General features: G+C 37.4%; 1 protein-coding gene across 2 annotated transcripts in view; it reads right to left on the reverse strand.

Annotated features, from left to right (window-relative positions):
• NCKAP1L (NCK associated protein 1 like) overlaps positions 1-19,572 on the reverse strand; it is a 1,498,172-nt gene that overhangs the window by 842,954 nt on the left and 635,646 nt on the right. For both annotated transcript variants that reach the window (XM_044083976.1, XM_044083975.1), the window contains one exon: positions 7,230-7,288. In XM_044083976.1, the coding sequence (XP_043939911.1) occupies positions 7,230-7,288 (59 nt within the window). The remainder of the gene's footprint in view (positions 1-7,229; positions 7,289-19,572) is intronic.

Here is a 19,572-nt window from a genome sequence, read left to right on the forward strand (position 1 = left end):
TGAAACTTGGCAAACCAAATGAATATTTTGTTCACAGCCACAAACATTCCTTCTCATAATAATGTGATAGCAGACTCTCTAAGCTGCTCCCTGGAGGACCCCCACAAATTGACTTTGAACACAGATGCTTTTCAGATGATCACCCTTCAGTGGTGCACTCCTCAGATAGACCTCTTTGCATCACCAACCAACCATTAGCTCCCCCAACCACCAATTAGCTCCCGCAGTTCTGCAACAGAGACCCTTGTCTCACAGGCTAGAGGACAGATATATTTTCCTTACCGTGGGCAGGGAAGTTCCTCTGTTTTTTCTCTTCTGTCTCTTCTTCCAAAAATCCTTCTCAAGGTACAAAAGGAAGCACCTAAACTCTTTTTGGCACCATTTTGGCTGATACAGCACTTGTTTCCTCTGCCATTTCACTTGACCAAGAGAAATTACAGGAGAAATTCTCTTCCACCGGACCTGACAACTCAGCAAAAATGATCGCTTCACCTAAATCTTCCATCTCTCAACTTGACAATATGGGTGATAGGATTTTAATTCCTGAAAGACACCTCTTCTCTAAAGACGTTGTTCAATTCCTACAAGAGATCATGAAACCCACTACTAGAAAATCTTACATGGTTAAATGGAAATGTTCCTGCTGTATTGCAATATTTCTGAAAAACTACTTAATTCAAGTTTGGCCTAGTTTTCTACAAAAGCTCACCTATTAGCTATCAATGCTTGCCTCCCACTTAGCCCTGCACTTATGGCAAGGGGCAGAGGTCAAGCTTTGCCTCAGGTGAATTTTGCATCTTAACTCACCTAGGAAACTCATCTCTTCCCCTTGGGACTTTAATTTTGTACCAGAAATGCTTACAGTTTCTTCTCTTTGTACCAGCATCTTCTGCTTCTCTAAAATTTTGCACTGCGAAAACTATCCTACTCTTGGCTCTCATTTCTGCTAGGAGAGTTTCTCATGGTCATTCTCCCTTTTCTTATTTTTCACAAGGACAGTATGACTTTCTGGACTAATTCCTCAATAAAGCTATTAATCTTCCCACCTTCTTTTCCAATCCACAAAACAAGGGGGAACAGATCTTATATTCTATGGACATTCACAGCCTGCTCATATTTTATCTGGACAAAAATAAATATTTCAGTAAACTGACCAGCTTTTTGTATTATTCATGAGCCCTAAACTGGGCCAGCCAGTCTCCGAAAAAAAAAAAAAAAAACAATTGCGGCTTGGATTTCTAAGGCTATCTCTTTCTGTTACTCGCAATATGGTAAGATCTTGCCTTCCTGCCCTGAAGCACATTTCATTAGGGCAGTTGCTTCCCTGGGGGCATTTCACAAAGGAATATACTCCAGGTTTGTTTTAGAGGCTGCCAATTGTTCTTCTGTACACACCTTAACCAAGCACTACAAAACTGATGCTTTGTCCAGGTCAATCTTTGCTCATTTTTTCCTGTCCAGGCTGCTGGACAACTCTTCTGCTCAGTAGACAACCACCTTTCTTTCCTCTTTCAGCCCTGTGAATCACCCGTATATCAAGAATGTTGCACCAGTTTCAGTCAGTACATAGTACAGTTGTGTAAGAACTTGCCATAACTGTGCAGATGTGCTACTGATGACTATTTCAGTATTCCACTCACCTTCTATCACCTCTTCTCTAACTCATTTTATCCTCATATTCTTCTCCCCTTTGGTTTATAACATCTGTTCTGTTAATTAGAAATTGGGGAGTTTTCTTAGCTGCTTGAGTACACCTCTCCAGTCTCCTCTCTCAGTAGTCTTCAAGCCACTGGCTTACAGATAGTCTGAGGATCCATGTTGTACATCCATGTACCACAATGCATACGAGCTGAGACCATGCGTTGGGAAGGTAAAGCTTTGGTACCCTGGCTAGACATCAGTGGTTACAACTCCATATGTCAGGAGTACTGCAACAGTGATCAGTAGGACATCTACTGTTTTGGTAAGTTCTTACACAACTGTACTTTCATAAGAAGCCTCATACTCAGTCAGCCTTTATTTTTTCATTCACCCTCTATTTATTGCAGTTTTATCAGTTCATCTGAATAGTTATTTAAAGCTATTATTTTTTTAGTCTTTTGTTATTTGACTTCATGTACTCCTTCAGTGTTTTGCTTATTTTAAATACCTCTGAGTGGATTTGATGGATTGTCCTCTGAATTACTGGTAGGCATTTCTTGTACCAAATCTGAAACTTGAACTGCTTTTTACTGAAGAGCTGTAAGATTCTTCCTAAAGTTTTCTTTCTTTCTTTTCCTTTATTTTTTATTTCATGCTCACTTTCCAAATTCCTTCTTTGCTGGCATCCAGGCTGTATAATTACTAGCCAGTAACTGACTTTTACCCCAACCTGACAAAGTGCATTTTTTCTGAGTTTCGATTTTCCCACTAGGAGAGCTCTAATCAACCTGCTGATCATCTTGCAGCCATTGCTTTTGCAGAAAGGTTGAGAACTATTAACTCTTTGTAACTGGACTATAAACTCCTACCCTGCTATTAGAAAATAGGGAACCACTGCACCAGTCTAGAGGCATTGTCATAGCCTTCAACCTAGAAGGTGTGTTCAGAATGACATCTCCAATAAAGTCCAGTGCCTTCAGCATTTCTGAATGGATATCATACACTCCTACAGCAGTGTAACAGAGGAATTGCTTCATGAACATAGTGACCACATCTTCTAAATGGACCCAGTTCCACCACCTTCCTCTGATGCTGCCTTCTCAGAGGGAGGGATGCCTACTGGATACAGAATTCATCAGATTGTTCCTTCCACTTAAAAACGGTCACCAATTAAGGACAATATTTCTCCATCCATGATGAGCACAACATTATGTCTCCTTTCCTAAGTCACTGGATAGTCTTCCAGTAACTCTTTAAGATCATCCAAAAGTAATTTTACATGGCCTTCTTAAGCACCTCCTACACTTGAGACTTTGCTTCAGTGACTCACAGAGCTGCTGCTTTCCTGGCTTATAAGTATATATCAGCCATATTCAAGGACCACACTGCTGGTATTACAAGGAAAGCCAGTTTTTCTATTCTGATTGATTCCCTTACTGTAGGTACTCACCAAGTCCAAGATGTACCTTCAAGATAAGTGCCAGTCCAGTTATGGCGACAGCTTCTTGCTGCTGCTGGTGCAACTACTGAGGCCTTAAACAGGGGTAATACACAATCTATATAGCTGAACCTCACAGAAATATGGGGAAGCTCATCTGCCACAGAAGCCTCAGCTTTGAGCTCTCAGAACACCTTCACTGCACACCGGGCTTCCCAGGTCTGTCCAGCTGCTGGCACACATCTGAACCAACTAACCATCAAATTATGAGCAGATGACAGATTAACATCTTTCTAGAATAGACTATTCAGAATGTGTGACCTCAGGTCTGATGACCTGACTACAGAGTTAATCAAGGGGGTTGGAGAGTGGCCTAATGATTAAGGTGTTGCTTTACAAACACAAGGTGCAGGGTTTGAGACTCACAATGGATAACTGCCTAGGCTTAAAATGGCTCACAAGGGCAGTTAGCTTAGTACTAATCTATGAACCTATGAATGTCCTTTGCTGAAGGTGCTGTGGCATCAAATAAACTTACAAGGCTCTAAATAAGACAATAGTTTTGGACAATCCAGGACTAGCTCAGAAGTCCAACAACAGTGAGCCACTCAGTCCATGTATCTGCATAATTTTCTATACGAGCAATGAATTTTCCCAGTAGAATTACAAATTACAAAAGTGGTACTCTACTGAGAACTGCACTCCTGGTCCCTAAGAAGGCTGAATACACAAAACAGTTGCTGTGCTCACACACACAGGTAACATAGTCTTCCTTTGTTCAGTTTAGAATCTTGGAGTTGTACTGAGGTGACCTTTACATTTACTACCACAAGCTCTAACTGAATAACACCCATATGGGAAACTGAGTACCCCAGCAATAACTTGGGGTCTCTACTGAAGGCCAGCCCTTCAGCACAAGAGAGTCCATCCCAGTCCAAGATGTCTGGTTTAAGAACTAATGCTATATGTGAAGGCAAGACTACTAAAGCTACCTGGCACTTTTTGACCAGCTAGATTTAGTGCAGCATAAAGGAGTTCTTTACCATCTCCTTCTATAGGAGAACCCATCACCTTGTATGGTGCCCCACCTGGTATCACATCTTGTACATACATCTTACATATATATTTATATAAAATGTATATTACTTATTGTTTCTGTAAATCCCTATGATTTATTTACTTCTTAATATCTGCATACTTTATTTATATATATTGTGAATTACTCACATTGTCAAACTTCCGTAAAAAATTCTTTCTGAAAATGTTCTTTGGACTAACCCACCTATCTAGTAAACACATGCAACAATAAAGAAATACTTAAATAATTGCTGTGTAAATAAACTTAAATAAAACTTCCTGCATATGCTCATAAGGTCCACACAGCAATGAGATAAAAACAGTAAATCTCAAAGGCAAGTTTCTATTGGCATGGTCCAGCCCTTTATAATCCATGCTGTTTCCACCTCCCTGCCTGCCACTTAAATGGCATTAAACATAGCACAATTCTTCTTGCAGGTGGTGAGCCCACCGGGTGGCCATATGCAGCTTTGTGGAGATGAGACTGGTGTGGCTAGGTGATCACCCAGCCACCAAGTGCTTAATACTGACCACCAACGTCAGGCTAGACTCATGTGTGTGGAATGGTATTCAGATTTTTTAAAGTGAATTATCGGGGGTGAGTGTAGGGGGTTCTGGATCATGTTTTATCTGACCTTTCCTCTCAGGACTGACCCTACAAGGAACATAAAGCTCCAGATAATACACATGTAAGAATAGTAGTAGAAAATAAACTTCATCATGTTAAGGCCATGACCGTAGGAGGGAATATTAGTTGTTTTTACAGATATGCTTTGTTTTTAAGTGTAATGTCATGGCTAAAGATGAATACAGAGGGTCTATGGCTTAAACTTTAAGGAGACAATTATATACTCATGATGGTATCCTTTGCTGATACCAAAGACAGCTTTATCCTAAGACATGTTTATAACTACAGTACAGGATGAATTTGTAGATTGGGCATGTAAACAGTTGAAACTTTAAAAGCAATGGCAGCAGGAAAAATAAAACATTTTCCTTCAGAGGGGGTAGAGTCATGTTATTCTGGGAGAAGCAAATCAAAAACAGTACTGTAGTGTCTTTGCTTGTGTTAAACACTAGCAGATTACAGGCAATAGTCTTGGATTTTAGATTCAAGACATTCATGTTTTTTGCTGATTTTCTTTTTCTTAGAGGAGAGTTTAGTGGTACGTAACAAACCTTTTATATTTAGATAACTAATAAAACTACAGGCTAATCCTGACCCACTGAAACATGTCCAAACAAAACTAGCTCTTCAAGAATGTTTCTCAGTACTGCAGATTTTGCCCAGTGGACTGTAAACAAACTAGAAAGGGACTTAAGTTATAGTAAAGGTAAACAATAGGGAGAGAAATGCTAGTTTAATCCCTCTTCCCACAATTTGGACTAAAAATTATACACGTTACTGCTCAGAGCATTCCAAATATATCTTATCCATTGCTTTACACTTAGGTACCCACCAAGAATAATATGTTTCACTGAATTTGTGAAAACACGAGTGGCATGAGCTATAAAATCATTGCCCTAATAAATTTTGCTATAATTTATGTTTAACATATCAGAAATTTATTATAATTTGTATTTAATAAGGCAAACGTTGATGCAGTAAAAAAAGATCAACAAACATGCTTAACTGAGTTTCTGTGAATAAACTCATCTTTGTGGTTATACCCAATGGTGTGGTTTTGTCTTCAGCTTTGTAAATTGTTTAACTTGTCAAGTGAATATCAGAGAAACCTAAAATGTTTACAGTTTTTTTAAATGTTTTAATTCTGTCACTAGACTGTAACTTTATCGCATAAAAGAGAGAGAACCATTCAAAACTTGTATTGTATGGTAACTAAATGATAGCTTAAATTAAAAAAGAAGACTATGGTTAATGAGCATGCATTCACTTAAACATTATCGAAGATACATTGGTTGAAATATATATTAATTTCAAGACACTAAATCAGAACTTCGCTAATTAAAAAAAACTTAAATGATGAACACAATTCTGAATAAACCATTTTCAATCTGATATAGAAGACATGACTTGAAAATACAAGAAAATCTTTTTTAGGGCTCATTTTCTGAAGATTAGTGTAACTGAATCAAAGACCAATGATACTAAACCTGTGTTTGATCTTATATGGTTATAATTTGTCAAATGAGAAAGTAGCAACAGAGAAGTATGTTATTTTAAAACATCAGCCTTATTTTTTGCACCTTTCAGGCAAAAACAAGAAAAAGAGGCAATATAAATGGTATAAGGATATGCACTAAATAATTATAAAAAAACTGCAAGTAAAACCCTGCCAAGCTAGAATTTTCACTGTGTGATACCTTAAACTACCTGCAATGGATGCCCATGGGGTATACACAAATTACCCTTTATGGACATCAAGTGTTTCTGTAGGCATAAAGACTTAAAAAGTAAGGGAATTCAGAAACCATGTCCTTAAGGGGCCATTTGCATATATCCCAAGGGCCTCCATTACCAGAGGTTTAAGGTATCACACAGTTAAAAGTCTAGTTTGGCTGGGTTTTTGTGCAATTTTTACTTAATGGTTTGTGTGACCTTTCTACCTTTAATATAAATACTATAAATGAGTTCATTTTAATGGACAATTTCAGGTCAATAAAGCCAAATCCCACTAGCTGTGGATATGCATATTTCGGCCTTGTTATGACCTCATCAGCACAGCACTACTGCTTGTTGTTTGGGATATTTTTGCAGTGACCATTAAAACGATAAAACAAGTCATGGGCATTCAGAATTGCCATTGAGCTGAAACACCTGATGTTCATAATGTTAATTTGCATATATCCCATGTGCCTCTATTATTATATTGGGTACAAACGACTAGGCGTATAAAGACCTTTGGATCAATACTCCAGTAACCACCTATGAATATATTGTCTTCAGTGATGTATACAGGCTCCTTCTGTCTGTCTGCCTGTGTTTGTGTAATCGATTCAGCAAGAACCTCAGGCTTTTCCTTGCTCATTCAGTAATTTAATGGGAAAGAGAATTTTACAGTTCTTGACTGCTTGCTTAATGATTATGACAAAAATTATTTGCACCACATACCTGCAGCCGGAACCAGTCCATCCTCAGTCCTTGAAAGTCAAAAGAATCTCCATTCTCAACTGTCAGAATCACACCAGAAAAAGAAAATACATTTTTGTGAGGTTTCATACTCAGAAAATTACAATTTTAGTGATCAGTGATATAATAGTAATGCAAACCTCCTGGATATTAAATGCAATATATCCACTGTATCCAGTTAAACTTAAAAAAATGGCCAACAAGTAATGATCTACAAACAGCCAAAATAATACAAGCAGATTTCAGATAATTCTATTAATTGAAACTGCACGACCTTCATAGTCTTGTAGTTAGTTATGACAAGCAGATGTGATGGAAGATTCCCATTCCTCATTATGTAATGATTTTTCAAGCTTTATATTACATAGGCTGTATCAGAACCTGCTGCATATTTACCCTTTCAGGGTCTTAGAAGCTTCAAAAGGACACACTTAAAGAATAGATAATGCATTATCTGTAACATATGTACTCCCCAAAGTAAATACTGTACAAAATGGGAATAATTTATTTTGTTAATGCTCCTACACTCATGAAGTCTTATAGCCAGTAACAGCAAAAAAAAAAAAAAAGTCAATGGGTTGTCGTACAAATGAACAACTTTATACCTTCACATTTATATAAATGTGTCTACTACCTTGGAAATCTCACAAATATGTATACATCCACACCCATTTATAAGCTTAATACGTTTTTGAGACCTGGATGTCAACAAAATTACCTTGCGAGCATAATGAAGTTAGTCATGATTAGAGCGATCTGATCATAATCCTTTGTAAAGAACAAAAAATGTCAGAGAGCAGTGAACCAATTAGTGCTGTCATACAGACGGTATCCAGAAGTTAAGTGTACCTCTCATGGACTTAGAGCTTTAAAATATGTGGAAGACTTCAGTTTGTATTTTTTGTGTGGCACTATGAAGTATTTTACAGCTTTGAAAGCTATTTGGCTTTTCATTTCTGTTCTGCAGTAGCTACTGTGAATGCATTAACAGAAGACTAGACCATAACAGCTCTGAAACCCATGCAAAATAAACCTCTTCTGCACTTCTTTGATGTAAGACAGGTGCATAATAAAGTTGATTTTTCCCCAGTTTTGTAGAGGAGGGCGAAGGCATGCCCGAAGTCAGGAAGAGAGGAGGAAGGTTAGGAGTGTAGCAGTGAGGGTAGGAACTTTGAATGTTGGCAGTATGACTGGTATAGGAACAAAGCTAGCTGATATGATGGAGAGAATGAAGGTTGATATATTGTGCATGCAAGAGACCAGCTGGAAGGGAAGTAAGGCCAGGTGTTTAGGAAACGGGTTCAAATTGTTCTATTATGGTGTGGATGGCAGGAGAAATGGGGTAGGGGTTATACTAAAGGAACAATATGCCAAGAGTGTTTTAGACATGAAGAGAGTGTCTGACAGAGTGATATTTATGAAGCTCGAAACTGATGGTGTAATAATGAATGTTGTTAGTGCATATGCTCCACAAGTTGGGTGTGCGATGGATGAGAAAGAGAAATTTTGGAGTGAGTTGAATGAAGTTGTGGTGAGTGTACCCAAGGGTGAGAGACTAGTGATTGGAGCGGACTTTAATGGGCATGTTATTGAAGTGAACAGAGGGGATGAGGAAGTGATGGGTAGGTATGGTGTTAAGGAGAGGAATGCAGAAGGTCAGATGATTGTGGATTTTGCAAAAAGGATGGACATGGCTGTGGTGAATGGTACTTTAAGAAGAGGGAGGAGCATAGGGTGATGTACAAGAGTGGAGGAAGATGCACACAGGTGGATTATATCCTATGTAGGAAGGCCAGTCTGAAGGAGATTGTAGACTGTAAAGTGGTGGCAGGGGAAAGTGTAGTTAAGCAGCATAGAATGGTGGTCTGTAGGATGACGTTGGTGATCAAGAAGAGGAGGAGGAGTGTAAAAGCAGTGCCAAAGATTAAATGGTGGAAGTTAAAAAAGGGTGATTGTGAAGTGGAGTTTAGGGAAGAGTTAAGACAGGCACTGGGAGGCAGTGGAGAGTTACTGAATAGCTGGGTAACTAGAGCAGAACTAGTAAGGGAGACTGCTAGAAAGGTGCTTGGTGTGACATCTGGACAGAGGAAGGAGGACAAGGAGACCTGGTGGTGGAATGAGGAAGTACAGGAGAGTATACAGAGGAAGAGGCTGGCAAAGAAGTGGGATTGTCAAAGAGATGAAGAAAGTAGACATGAATATAAGGATATGAGGCGCACGGCAAAGAGATAGGTGGCGAAAGCTAAGGATAAGGGATATGGAGAGTTGTATTTGAGATTGTACACTAAAGAGGGAGAAAAGGACCTGTACCGATTGGCTAGACAGAGGGACAGAGCTGGGAAAGATGTGCAGCAAGTAAGGGTGATAAAGGATAGTGAGGGAAAGGTACTCACAAGAGAGGAGAGTGTGTTGAGTAGATGGAAAGAGTATTTTGAGAGGCTGATGAATGAAGAGAATGAGCGAGAGAGAAGGTTGGATGATGTGGGGATAGTGAATCAGGAAGTGAAACAGATTAGCAAGGAGGAAGTAAGGGCAGCTATGAAGAGGATGAAGAATGGAAAGGCTGTTGGCCCAGATGACATCCCAATGGAAGCATGGAGGTGCTTAGGAGAAATGGCAGTGGAATTTTTAACTAGATTGTTGAATGAAATTTTGGAAAGTCAGAGGATGCCTGAGGAGTGGAGAAAAAGTGTTTTTGGTACCCATCTTTAAGAATAAGGGTGATGTGCAGAGCTGCAGTAACTACAGAGGGATAAAACTGATCAGTCACAGCATGAAGTTATGGGAGAGAGTAGTAGAAGCTAGGTTAAAAAGTGAGGTGATGATTAGTGATCAGCAGTATGGTTTCATGCCAGGAAAGAGCACTACAGATGAGATGTTTGCTCTGAGAGTGTTATTGGAGAAATACAGAGAAGGTCAGAAGGAGTTGCATTGTGTCTTTGTAGACTTGGAGAAAGCATATGACAGGGTGCCTAGAGAAGAGTTGTGGTATTGTATGAGGAAGTCGGGAGTGGCAGAGAAGTATGTAAGAGTGGTACGGAATATGTACGAGGGTAGTGTGACAGTGGTGAGGACTGCAGTGGGAGTGACAGATCCATTTAAGGTGGAGGTGGGATTACATCAAGGATCAGCTCTGAGTCCTTTCTTATTTGCAGTGGTGATGGACAGGTTGACAGATGAGATCAGACAGGAGGCCCCGAGGACTATGATGTTTGCAGATGACATTGTGATCTGTAGTGAGAGTAGGAATCAGGTTGAGGAGACTCTGGAGAGGTGGAGATATGCTCTAGAGAGCAGAGGAATGAAGGTCAGCAGGGCTAAGACAGAATATATGTGTGTAAATGAGAGGGAGGGTAGAGGAATGGTGAGGATGCAGGGAGTAGAGTTGGTAAAGGTGGATGAGTTTAAGTACTTGGGATCAACAGTTCAGAGTAATGGTGAATGTGGAAGAGAGGTGAAGAAGAGAGTGCAGGCAGGGTGGAATGGGTAGAGAAGAGTGTCAGGAGCGAGTTGTGACAGATGGGTACCAGTAAGAGTGAAAGGGAAGGTCTACAAGAGGGTTGTGAGACCAGCTATGTTATATGGATTGGAGACAGTGGCACTGACAAAAAGGCAGGAGTCAGAGCTGGATGTGGCAGAGTTAAAGATGTTAAGATTTGCACTCGGTGTGACTAGGATGGATAGGATTAGGAATCAGTATATTAGAGGGTCAGCTCACGTTGGACAGTTTGGAGACAAAGCAAGAGAGAGATGAGATTGCGTTGGCTTGGACATGTGCTGAGGAGGGATGATGGGTATATTGGGAAAAAGATGCTAAGGATGGAGCTGCCAGGTAAGAGGAAAAGAGGAAGGCCTAAGATAAGGTTTATGGACGTGGTGAGAGAGGACATGCAGGCAGTTGGTGTGACAGAGCAAGATGCAGAGGATAGGAAGAAATGGAAAGAGATGATCTGTTGTGGCGACCCCTAATGGGAAAAGCCGAAAGATGATGATGATTTGAAATATATTTAGTGCACTCCATGTATAATATTATAGACATAAATGCAAGGCTTTTTTTGGGCCAGTACATGCAGGTATGGCATACTGGCACTTCTGCTGCCCAGCCTTTTTCTTAAAAAAAAAAAGCCTTCTTAACACTGTGGTGTGTTTTCCTTTAAGAAGGACTGTGCATGTATCATACGCATGGATACATGCCACCCGCTATTAAAAAAAAGAGAGAGAAAAGAATGAGATTTCCGGGTTGGTGCCTTGTGGTTGAGTAACGTAGCTGTTCGTGGCTGCGCAGTTGCTTGCTTTCCCTTTCCCAAATTGCCGTTCATGGTTATTCGAGAGAAAAATAAGTAAAAACTGAAAATACACCAGGAAAAATAAATATGCTGCTGTATTGTCTTCTGTTACAAATTGCAGGCACATAGATAAGACATTTTGGTAAAATACAGTGCATGTAAAGAAAGTAGAGAGAGCTTCAGTTCCCTCTTGCCATTCTGTGCAGGCTTTACAACACTGTTAAAGCATTTGACGTGGATCAGTCTTGTCTCTATGTATTACCATCTGCAGAGGTTTGCCATTATATAAGTGCTCTGCCTCAAGGTTCATTTGCAATGCTAAACTGACAGCTGTAATATACTGCTAACTAATTCTTGTGCGCTGCCCAAACTAAACTATAACTATACAGCCAATGAGGAACACTGTTAGCAATAAGGTCATTTCTGATTAGTAAATTTCATGACTTAGAGGTTACTGCAGGCTTAGGGTCAACATCTGAAAGCACATGCACACAGCTGGGGTTTACAGCTACTATTAAGCTAACATCTGATACAGTACTGCAAAGCCCTGTGGGTATACCGTATTATCCTGCTGGTATCTGATGTGTAACCATGCATTCTTGGGGTTTACCACCACCATCATAAAGCTGACACCCAATTCATCACAGCCTGGTCTAGGGGTTTACAAATAGTACTTCGATGGAACATGACCTAAAACCATACTAGGTCTAAGGTTTAACTCAAGCCGTTCAGCTGACATCTGATAAATCACTGCTCAGGTGCTGGGGTTTAGAGCTTCTGTCAGGTCATCTGAACAGCTGCCTGCACAAACAATTTCTTTATGGATGCAACAATTTAACAGTGCATTCATGAGGATTTCATGTAAAATAAAATGTATCTGAAGGGCTGTACCTTCCCTTAGCTCTTGTCAGATTCAGTTTTGCATGCTTGTATTTTCCGCATCATCTCATGTCATCACATTCCTTACAAATTCCCTTCTGTGTACAGCAGGACTCTCTATGTACCTACTCTACCACTATCACACCTTTAGAAAAAGTACAACTATAGAAGCACTGCAGTCCAGGTATGTGTTGCTCAAGCAGCAGCACAAGATCTGAATTTTTTGCACACCTGTTTTACAATTTACAGTGGACCAACATAGGCCACAGAGACACAGAGTACACACCATCAGTGTGATCTTTGAGAAATAAGAGTCAAAACAGAAACTGAACTCAGAACAAACAGAATGTGAGGAAAATAAAAGTGCAAGGAATAAGTGTCAAAATTACATATAAACATGTGACTATCTAATATAGCTTGTACCAAAGAATTAGTGGAGTAGAGCCTGACATGTGTGGAAGTTAACAAAGCTAGTAAACAGAAAGTGTCTGCAGCAACCAATGAACAGATAAATGATAAAATCATCATTCTAGAAGATGCAGTTTTTAAAAATGAGTCCATCAGCCATTATTTATTTATTTTTTTATACATGTTTTCCTCTGTATTTCTTTTTTCTTTTATTACTCCTTGTCCAACTTAGCACAATTGGGGACATATGCATTCACTAATAAGTAATATTAAGTGATTAAAAACACCATCAGGGCTTTCAGCACCTCTGCTGTCCTCTTTCTTTAAAAAAAAAATTTTTCTTTTTTAAGAATGCCCTTTGCATCGGGACACAGAAGACCTTCTGCTTCGGTTCATTGTGCGACCAATCATTTACATCTTCCTGGTCCGTGTCCGTGGAATTTGAATTCTTGAAGATGTTTGGACTGTGGACCATGACCAGACAAGTGAGTGGTAGGTCTGCGTGTGTGTGTGCTTTTTTGCAAGAAATAGGTTTTGTGTGTGTGTGTGTGTGTGTGTATACGAAGTAGGTAGGTCCGTTGTGTTTGCGTGTGTGTGAGTGAAATGTCCAGATTTTCACAGAATGTCAAGATTTTAGTCTTACATCCGTGGTCTGTTTCTCATAAAACTGTGTTTTTCTGGCAATCCCTAGCAAATCATTAAGGATTAAGACAGCAAATAATGGCAGACGTTTGAGCTTTAGACTTCATATCCTTCCGAAAGTTCATACTAATGTAAACACTTTTTGTTCTATCAACATTCTAAGTTTGAAAGAGCTATATTTAAAAGGTGTTCCTATTTTTGGACCCCCCCCACACACATTATGTGCGCCTTTGTCCAGATTTCTTGTTCTAAAAGGTTGAGAGGTATGGGGGAGGAACTAAGTGGGAGGTAGGGGTGAATGTGTGTATAATACCTCTTAACTCTACAGATTTTCACAGAATATACAGATTTTTTCTTTATATTTTTGGTCTGTTCCTCATAAAAATTGTCTTTTTATTTTTTTTTTTTTGAGAAATCACCGGGATGATCTAAGGATTAAAGTTACTAATGGCATGCATTTGAGTTTAGTTTCAGACTTCATATCTTTCAGAAAATGCATTCTAACACAAATCCTGCTATTCTAGCAACTTTCTGAATTTATAAGAGCAATATTTAAAATGTGTCCCTAGTTTTGGGACTTTGTCCCACACATTATGATAGGCTTTGCCCAGACATCTTCTGCTAAGAGATTGAGAGGTATGGTGTGTGTTTATATGTAAGAGAAAGGTAGCATACCCCTCAACTGCCCAGGTTTTTACAGAATGTTCAAATTTTTGCCTCATATTTTTTGTCCTCATAAAAAGATTGAAGTTGCTAAATAATGGCAGATAGTTGAGGTTTAGACTTCATATTCTTTAGAAAAATGCATACTAACACAAATCCTGTTATTCTAGCAATTTTCTAAGTTCACAACAGAACTATTTATAATCTGTTCCTATTTATTTTAGACTTTGTCCAGATTTATTGCATTAAAAGGTTGAGGTTTGTGTGAGACAGTGAAATGCCCTAGTTAGGGTTAGCAGGTGGTTAGTAATTTGCTTAGGCTCAAGCTCTGTATCTTAGGTACAGGAAACAAGAGCCTGAATCCTCTACCCAAAATATGCAAATGTTTTGTTTAGCAAATTGCATCACTGTTGTGTGTTTAGAGTTTTAAAACAGTGCCTAGTAGAACAGCAGGTAGCATACTTTTGTTTTGATGCAGAAGGCTGTGGGTTCTATTCCCTCAGCATGTAGATGGATTGCTGATAGTGTGCTGGATTTTAAGAGGGTGGGGTGCTGCAGTCCCGAGTATGTCCTCCTTTGGATAAGATGCCTAGTAACCATAAACCTGTTTTAGTTTGCCATCCATTCTCTATTGCAATATTACCAGCTTATCATTTTAATGAAACATAGGCAATTTATTTTTCATGGGCAGTAGGCAGTGAATTTGTAGATGAAATACTTAAAGTTGTTTTGCTATCAGCACCCTTTTTTCATTAGTTACAGTTAGATTTCTTTAATGTGGAATTATTCGGATGACTTTTACTTCTGCAGAGACTGTGCATATTGACTGATATTGGTGGGTTGTAATGACAGAAGTTTGAGTGGCCTTTTATGGTTGAAATGTTCTGAATTTAACAGTTTGGCATTAATGGTTCATATGTTTTGTTTCTTTGCTTACTGGCTATAAATTTAAAACACGCTCTAACAAGTGGTGTTGTATTATACAAGGTATATAATTTAATTATTATATATTATAATTTAATGCAGTCAGGAAGGTGAATCAAAGAAATTTTGCATGATCCTTAAAATGTGTGCAAGAGGTCTTTGATTTGAAAACAGCCCAAAGGTAAACTTAATCTGCCACTGGCCAGATGCATTTTCTTTGAATGTGGGTTTCAATGCTGTTTCAATGAATGTGAGTTTCAAAGTCACAGACGTTTTAATGCTAAATCTGTTTTCATTGTGAGACTGTATTGCCCTGTTTAGCAAATGTCTATCAGTGTTTGTGGTGGAAAATTTGAAATAAAAGTTTTAAATTAAATCCAAATATCTGTAATCATTGTAGAAGTCAAGTAGAACGCAGTATGCACACTGAGAGTTTTGAACAGTGTATATGGCAACTGTGGAGATATAGCCAAATAATGGGACACTGGAATGGCTGCGTGGGGGTTGCTGAGGGGGACTGACCAAAATGCAACATATGCATACCACCTGTTTGTTTACAGAAAAGGCACTGCATAAAAGAGCTGCCTTTTAACCCCCTTCCATCTAGGCATCATAAGGTTGGGCAAGGGTGTTTAATAGAAATTATGACTTTCTCCTGAATTACCTCTTCTTGCCACAATTCCCCTACTAATTAGACCAGACAACTTTTGATTTTATTCTGTGTGTCTAAGACTTTTACCATATGTTCAGCATGATGTGTCATGAAGAAATGGTAAAGCTGTAACCCTGCACATAGTGTCCAGAAACTTAGCATGGATTGTAGCCTTCTCTTTGGAATATTTAAAAAGGGAATCTGCACTAAAGCATCATCTAGATACTTGTTGTCTATTAAACTTTAAAAATGATTACATAATTTAACAAATGGTATGGAGAATGATATGCTTATATCCCTTTCTGTTTATGTCAGTCCCTTTGCTGCATGTCTTTCAAAGGCATATTTAAACAGAATCAGTAATTTTTCATTGCCAAATATGTGTTTTCAATGTCAAAGAAAGTCTGCATATCATTATGTTTCAAGAAGGGTTAAGCATATTTCTTTTCTCTTTTTCCTTCTGCATTAGTGACATACTGTTATGCACAGCTGAAACAGAAAACAATTTCCCCAAATTAAATTAGGAACATGACACCTCTGTGAAAGTAATTTCTGTGATTCCCAAATTTCGAAAATGTGTTGCTGAGAACCTATATTGAAGGCAACCAACATGGTCGTTTCCCCACTTTTGTGCAAGAATGGCTTGGACATGGGTCTATGTCAAAGCATCAAATTTTTTATTCCTCAAACTGCTATTCATCGAGACCAAAGGATTGAACATTTCATTTAGCTAATGCTAATTTCTCTAAGTTTCACATCATCGAATTGTCATAGTTGGCTAACATTGCAGATGTTGCTGAATGAGATGTTCTCTCCTGTGGTCTCAATGAATAGCAGTTTGGGGAAGAGAACATTCAATGCTTTGACATAGACCCCTTGCATCCTGCAAAAATGCTTATAAATGCTTTGCTTTAAGTTTGCTAAATGTTATTCCAAGGAAAATCACTTCATAGATTTGGGACTTGCTATAATTACATTTTGATTACATCTACACCATAGAAATGCATAACAAACATTCAAATTTTGGATGTTTGAGTTTTATGTATGAAGTGTTACAAGATTATGGCCTATGTTTGACTCTACTAACATTCAATAGATGGCTTGTATGAGCTGAGTAACTCAGGGTTTATGTAGCACCAAAAACAGGAAAGTGTTTACTCTGTTTATATTAATCAGGATAAAACTCATGGTACTGGATTAAAATATCTCATAGAATACATGGGCTGATATTTGTTTTTCTGTTTTTTTCTTAAATATGTTTATTACATTTTCAACAGTCTACAGGCACTGATTTTCAAAAAAGGCATTCTAGTACATTTTTTTTGGTAACTACAATAATTAAAATTACTTGCATTATTTACAAGGCTTATCTGAAATAAGAATACAATTTGAATACAGAATTCTAGAGAAATAATATATTTGCTTTCTCCTCACATTCATTTAAAATAGAAACATTTGTCAGACTTAGAGATATAAATCATTTGAACATAAAAATCAATTTAAGTATTTCAAACAGATGGTATATTATTTAATAAATAAAAGTCTGTTAATGAAAGGTTTCTTTGTAAGTGGCTTTGGGGACTGTCACAGTTTCTTGATAGAAGTCTCATTATCTATTACTTTCTATAAAACTGATAAATATTTTTGAAACTGTGGAGGAGTAGTTTTCTGCCATCTTTTGGTTATGATTTTTCTCACCATTAGTAGAATTGCCCAGAAAAGATAGCACTGGTCATTTTTTCTAGGAAAAATCAGTATAATATTGTATAAAATTACATTTTCATTTAGGGAAAATTTTCAATCCATAAGGTTTGAAGAAAATCAGTTACTGATTTCCAGTGAATAGATAAAGAAAAGCTCTCATAACACAAATATAACCTGGGTGCATTTCCAGCAAAGACTATTGTTATTTTTAGTAAATTTTGCTATTTTGTCAGACGTCAGAAAGATCAATATAAGCATTTCCAAGTAAAGATAGTATAAAATGGGACCAAAGAATATTTTGTTATTACCTGAAAACAAGGAAACTTCCTCCATTGATATAAAATTCAAGACTTAGTTATCTAAATTATTATTGCAGAGAAAAATAATTCTACATAAATTAGAGATTACATTCTTAGGATTAAAATAACTATACAATTTCAAACAAAGGTACTAATTTAGGTGGATCATTAGTTTTATCATTGGTTTGTGAAAGAGGAAGTAACTTGTTTTAAGCATAATCTCTAATAATTTGTAAAACTACCCAGTTTTGGGGATCTAAATTGAATTCTACTAATAATTTATTTCTTGATTTAATTTTTGTTTGGTTTGGGCAATTATACTAAGCTAACAAGTTCTTGCTTTTCCAATGAGGTAATTTCTGAAAGAGAGACATATTGGCAAATCATTTAATAACTGTTAAAAGAGTTAAAGTTTCAAACCACAGTTTCATATCTGGAAACCAAAAATATTATCAAATATAACAAACCACATTGCCGAAAATAGTGGATTTGAAATTTTAAAGTGAAATTAATATATTTTTTATTGTGTGGGAGAGAAAATATTAACTGAATATAGTTACATAAGTAGAATTGCATTAAGTTGTTTATAATTTCCATGACTGATTTATTACTTTTCATTTTACTAATATTGAAGAGACAGAGATATATGTAATAATTTCTAATTTGATAGGTAAGAAATATTCGACAAATTATTTCCTAAAAAGTACTGCCTTTTGGTAGATTTCTAAATTAGCAAAATGAATGCCCCCTTGGTTCCATAGACTGGTTTGTTGAATGAAAGCTGCTCTAGGCTTATTGGAATACCAGTGTAACTTAAAAGTAAATCATTGTTTTTTTTTCTTGTATGAACCTCATTGGGAAGAAGTATGAAGGCTTATTTTTTATATAAAATCTTTATACATAAAATAGCTTTTATTAATGAGGCCTATCCCTGAAGGATATAATTAGTTTATTCCAATATGTCAAACGTGTAAAGTCTTGCAAAATTCTTTTATAATTGGCATCTCTACTTTTTTCAAAAGATTTTGTGAAGGATATTCCTAATATGGTCTGGAGCTATTTTCCAGTAAAATGACTTTTAAACATCTTTGCATTTTCTTTTTATTAATAATCATGTAGCTAGATTTCAAATTATTGAAATGAAGACCTTATAGTTTTTTCAAAACTTAATGATTGAGAACACTTCTTTTACAACATCCTCATAATTCAATACTGTTACCATCATATCATCTGTAAGAAAAAAAAAAATATTTTTTAATTTCAATTCAGATATTTTTATTTTTGGATTATTTTTTGATAAAAAATTCTAATATTTTAATAACTAGTACAAAAATAACGAGAATAAAGAGCAACCTTGCTTTGTTCCTCTTTTTTTACTGATTTTGAAGAGAATGAACCTAATTTAGCATATTCTCTCTCTCTCTCTCTCTCTCTGTTATGTATACATAGGTCTTGTACTATTGAGGGAAAGCTCAAATATCTGAAACCAAAACTACGGAGCACACTTTTGCAAAAGTGCTTTTCCACTAAAAAAGCACTTTTGCAAACGTCTGCAAAAAAACCCAAAAAACAGTAAACACATTTATTTAGGGGGGCAAGCCCCCTGCACCCCCTACTTTTATATTCCCACTACGAGACTGCAGTACAGTGGGGAAAAGGGAATATTCCCTTATTCCCACTGTACCATGACCTCAGCAACAGCCATGCTATCATTTTCATTTCCTTGAGCTCACTTTAGCAAAAGTGCATTTTTGGTGAAAATGCACTTTCGCTAAAGTGTGCTCGTTAGTTTTGGTTTCGGTTATTTGAACTTTTGCTCAATAGTACGAGACCCATATATATATATATATATATATATATATATATAT

Source organism: Protopterus annectens, chromosome 9.part0 (genome assembly GCF_019279795.1).
Source record: "Protopterus annectens isolate FY-2018-M chromosome 9.part0, PAN1.0, whole genome shotgun sequence".
Taxonomy (NCBI): Eukaryota; Metazoa; Chordata; order Ceratodontiformes; family Protopteridae; genus Protopterus; species Protopterus annectens.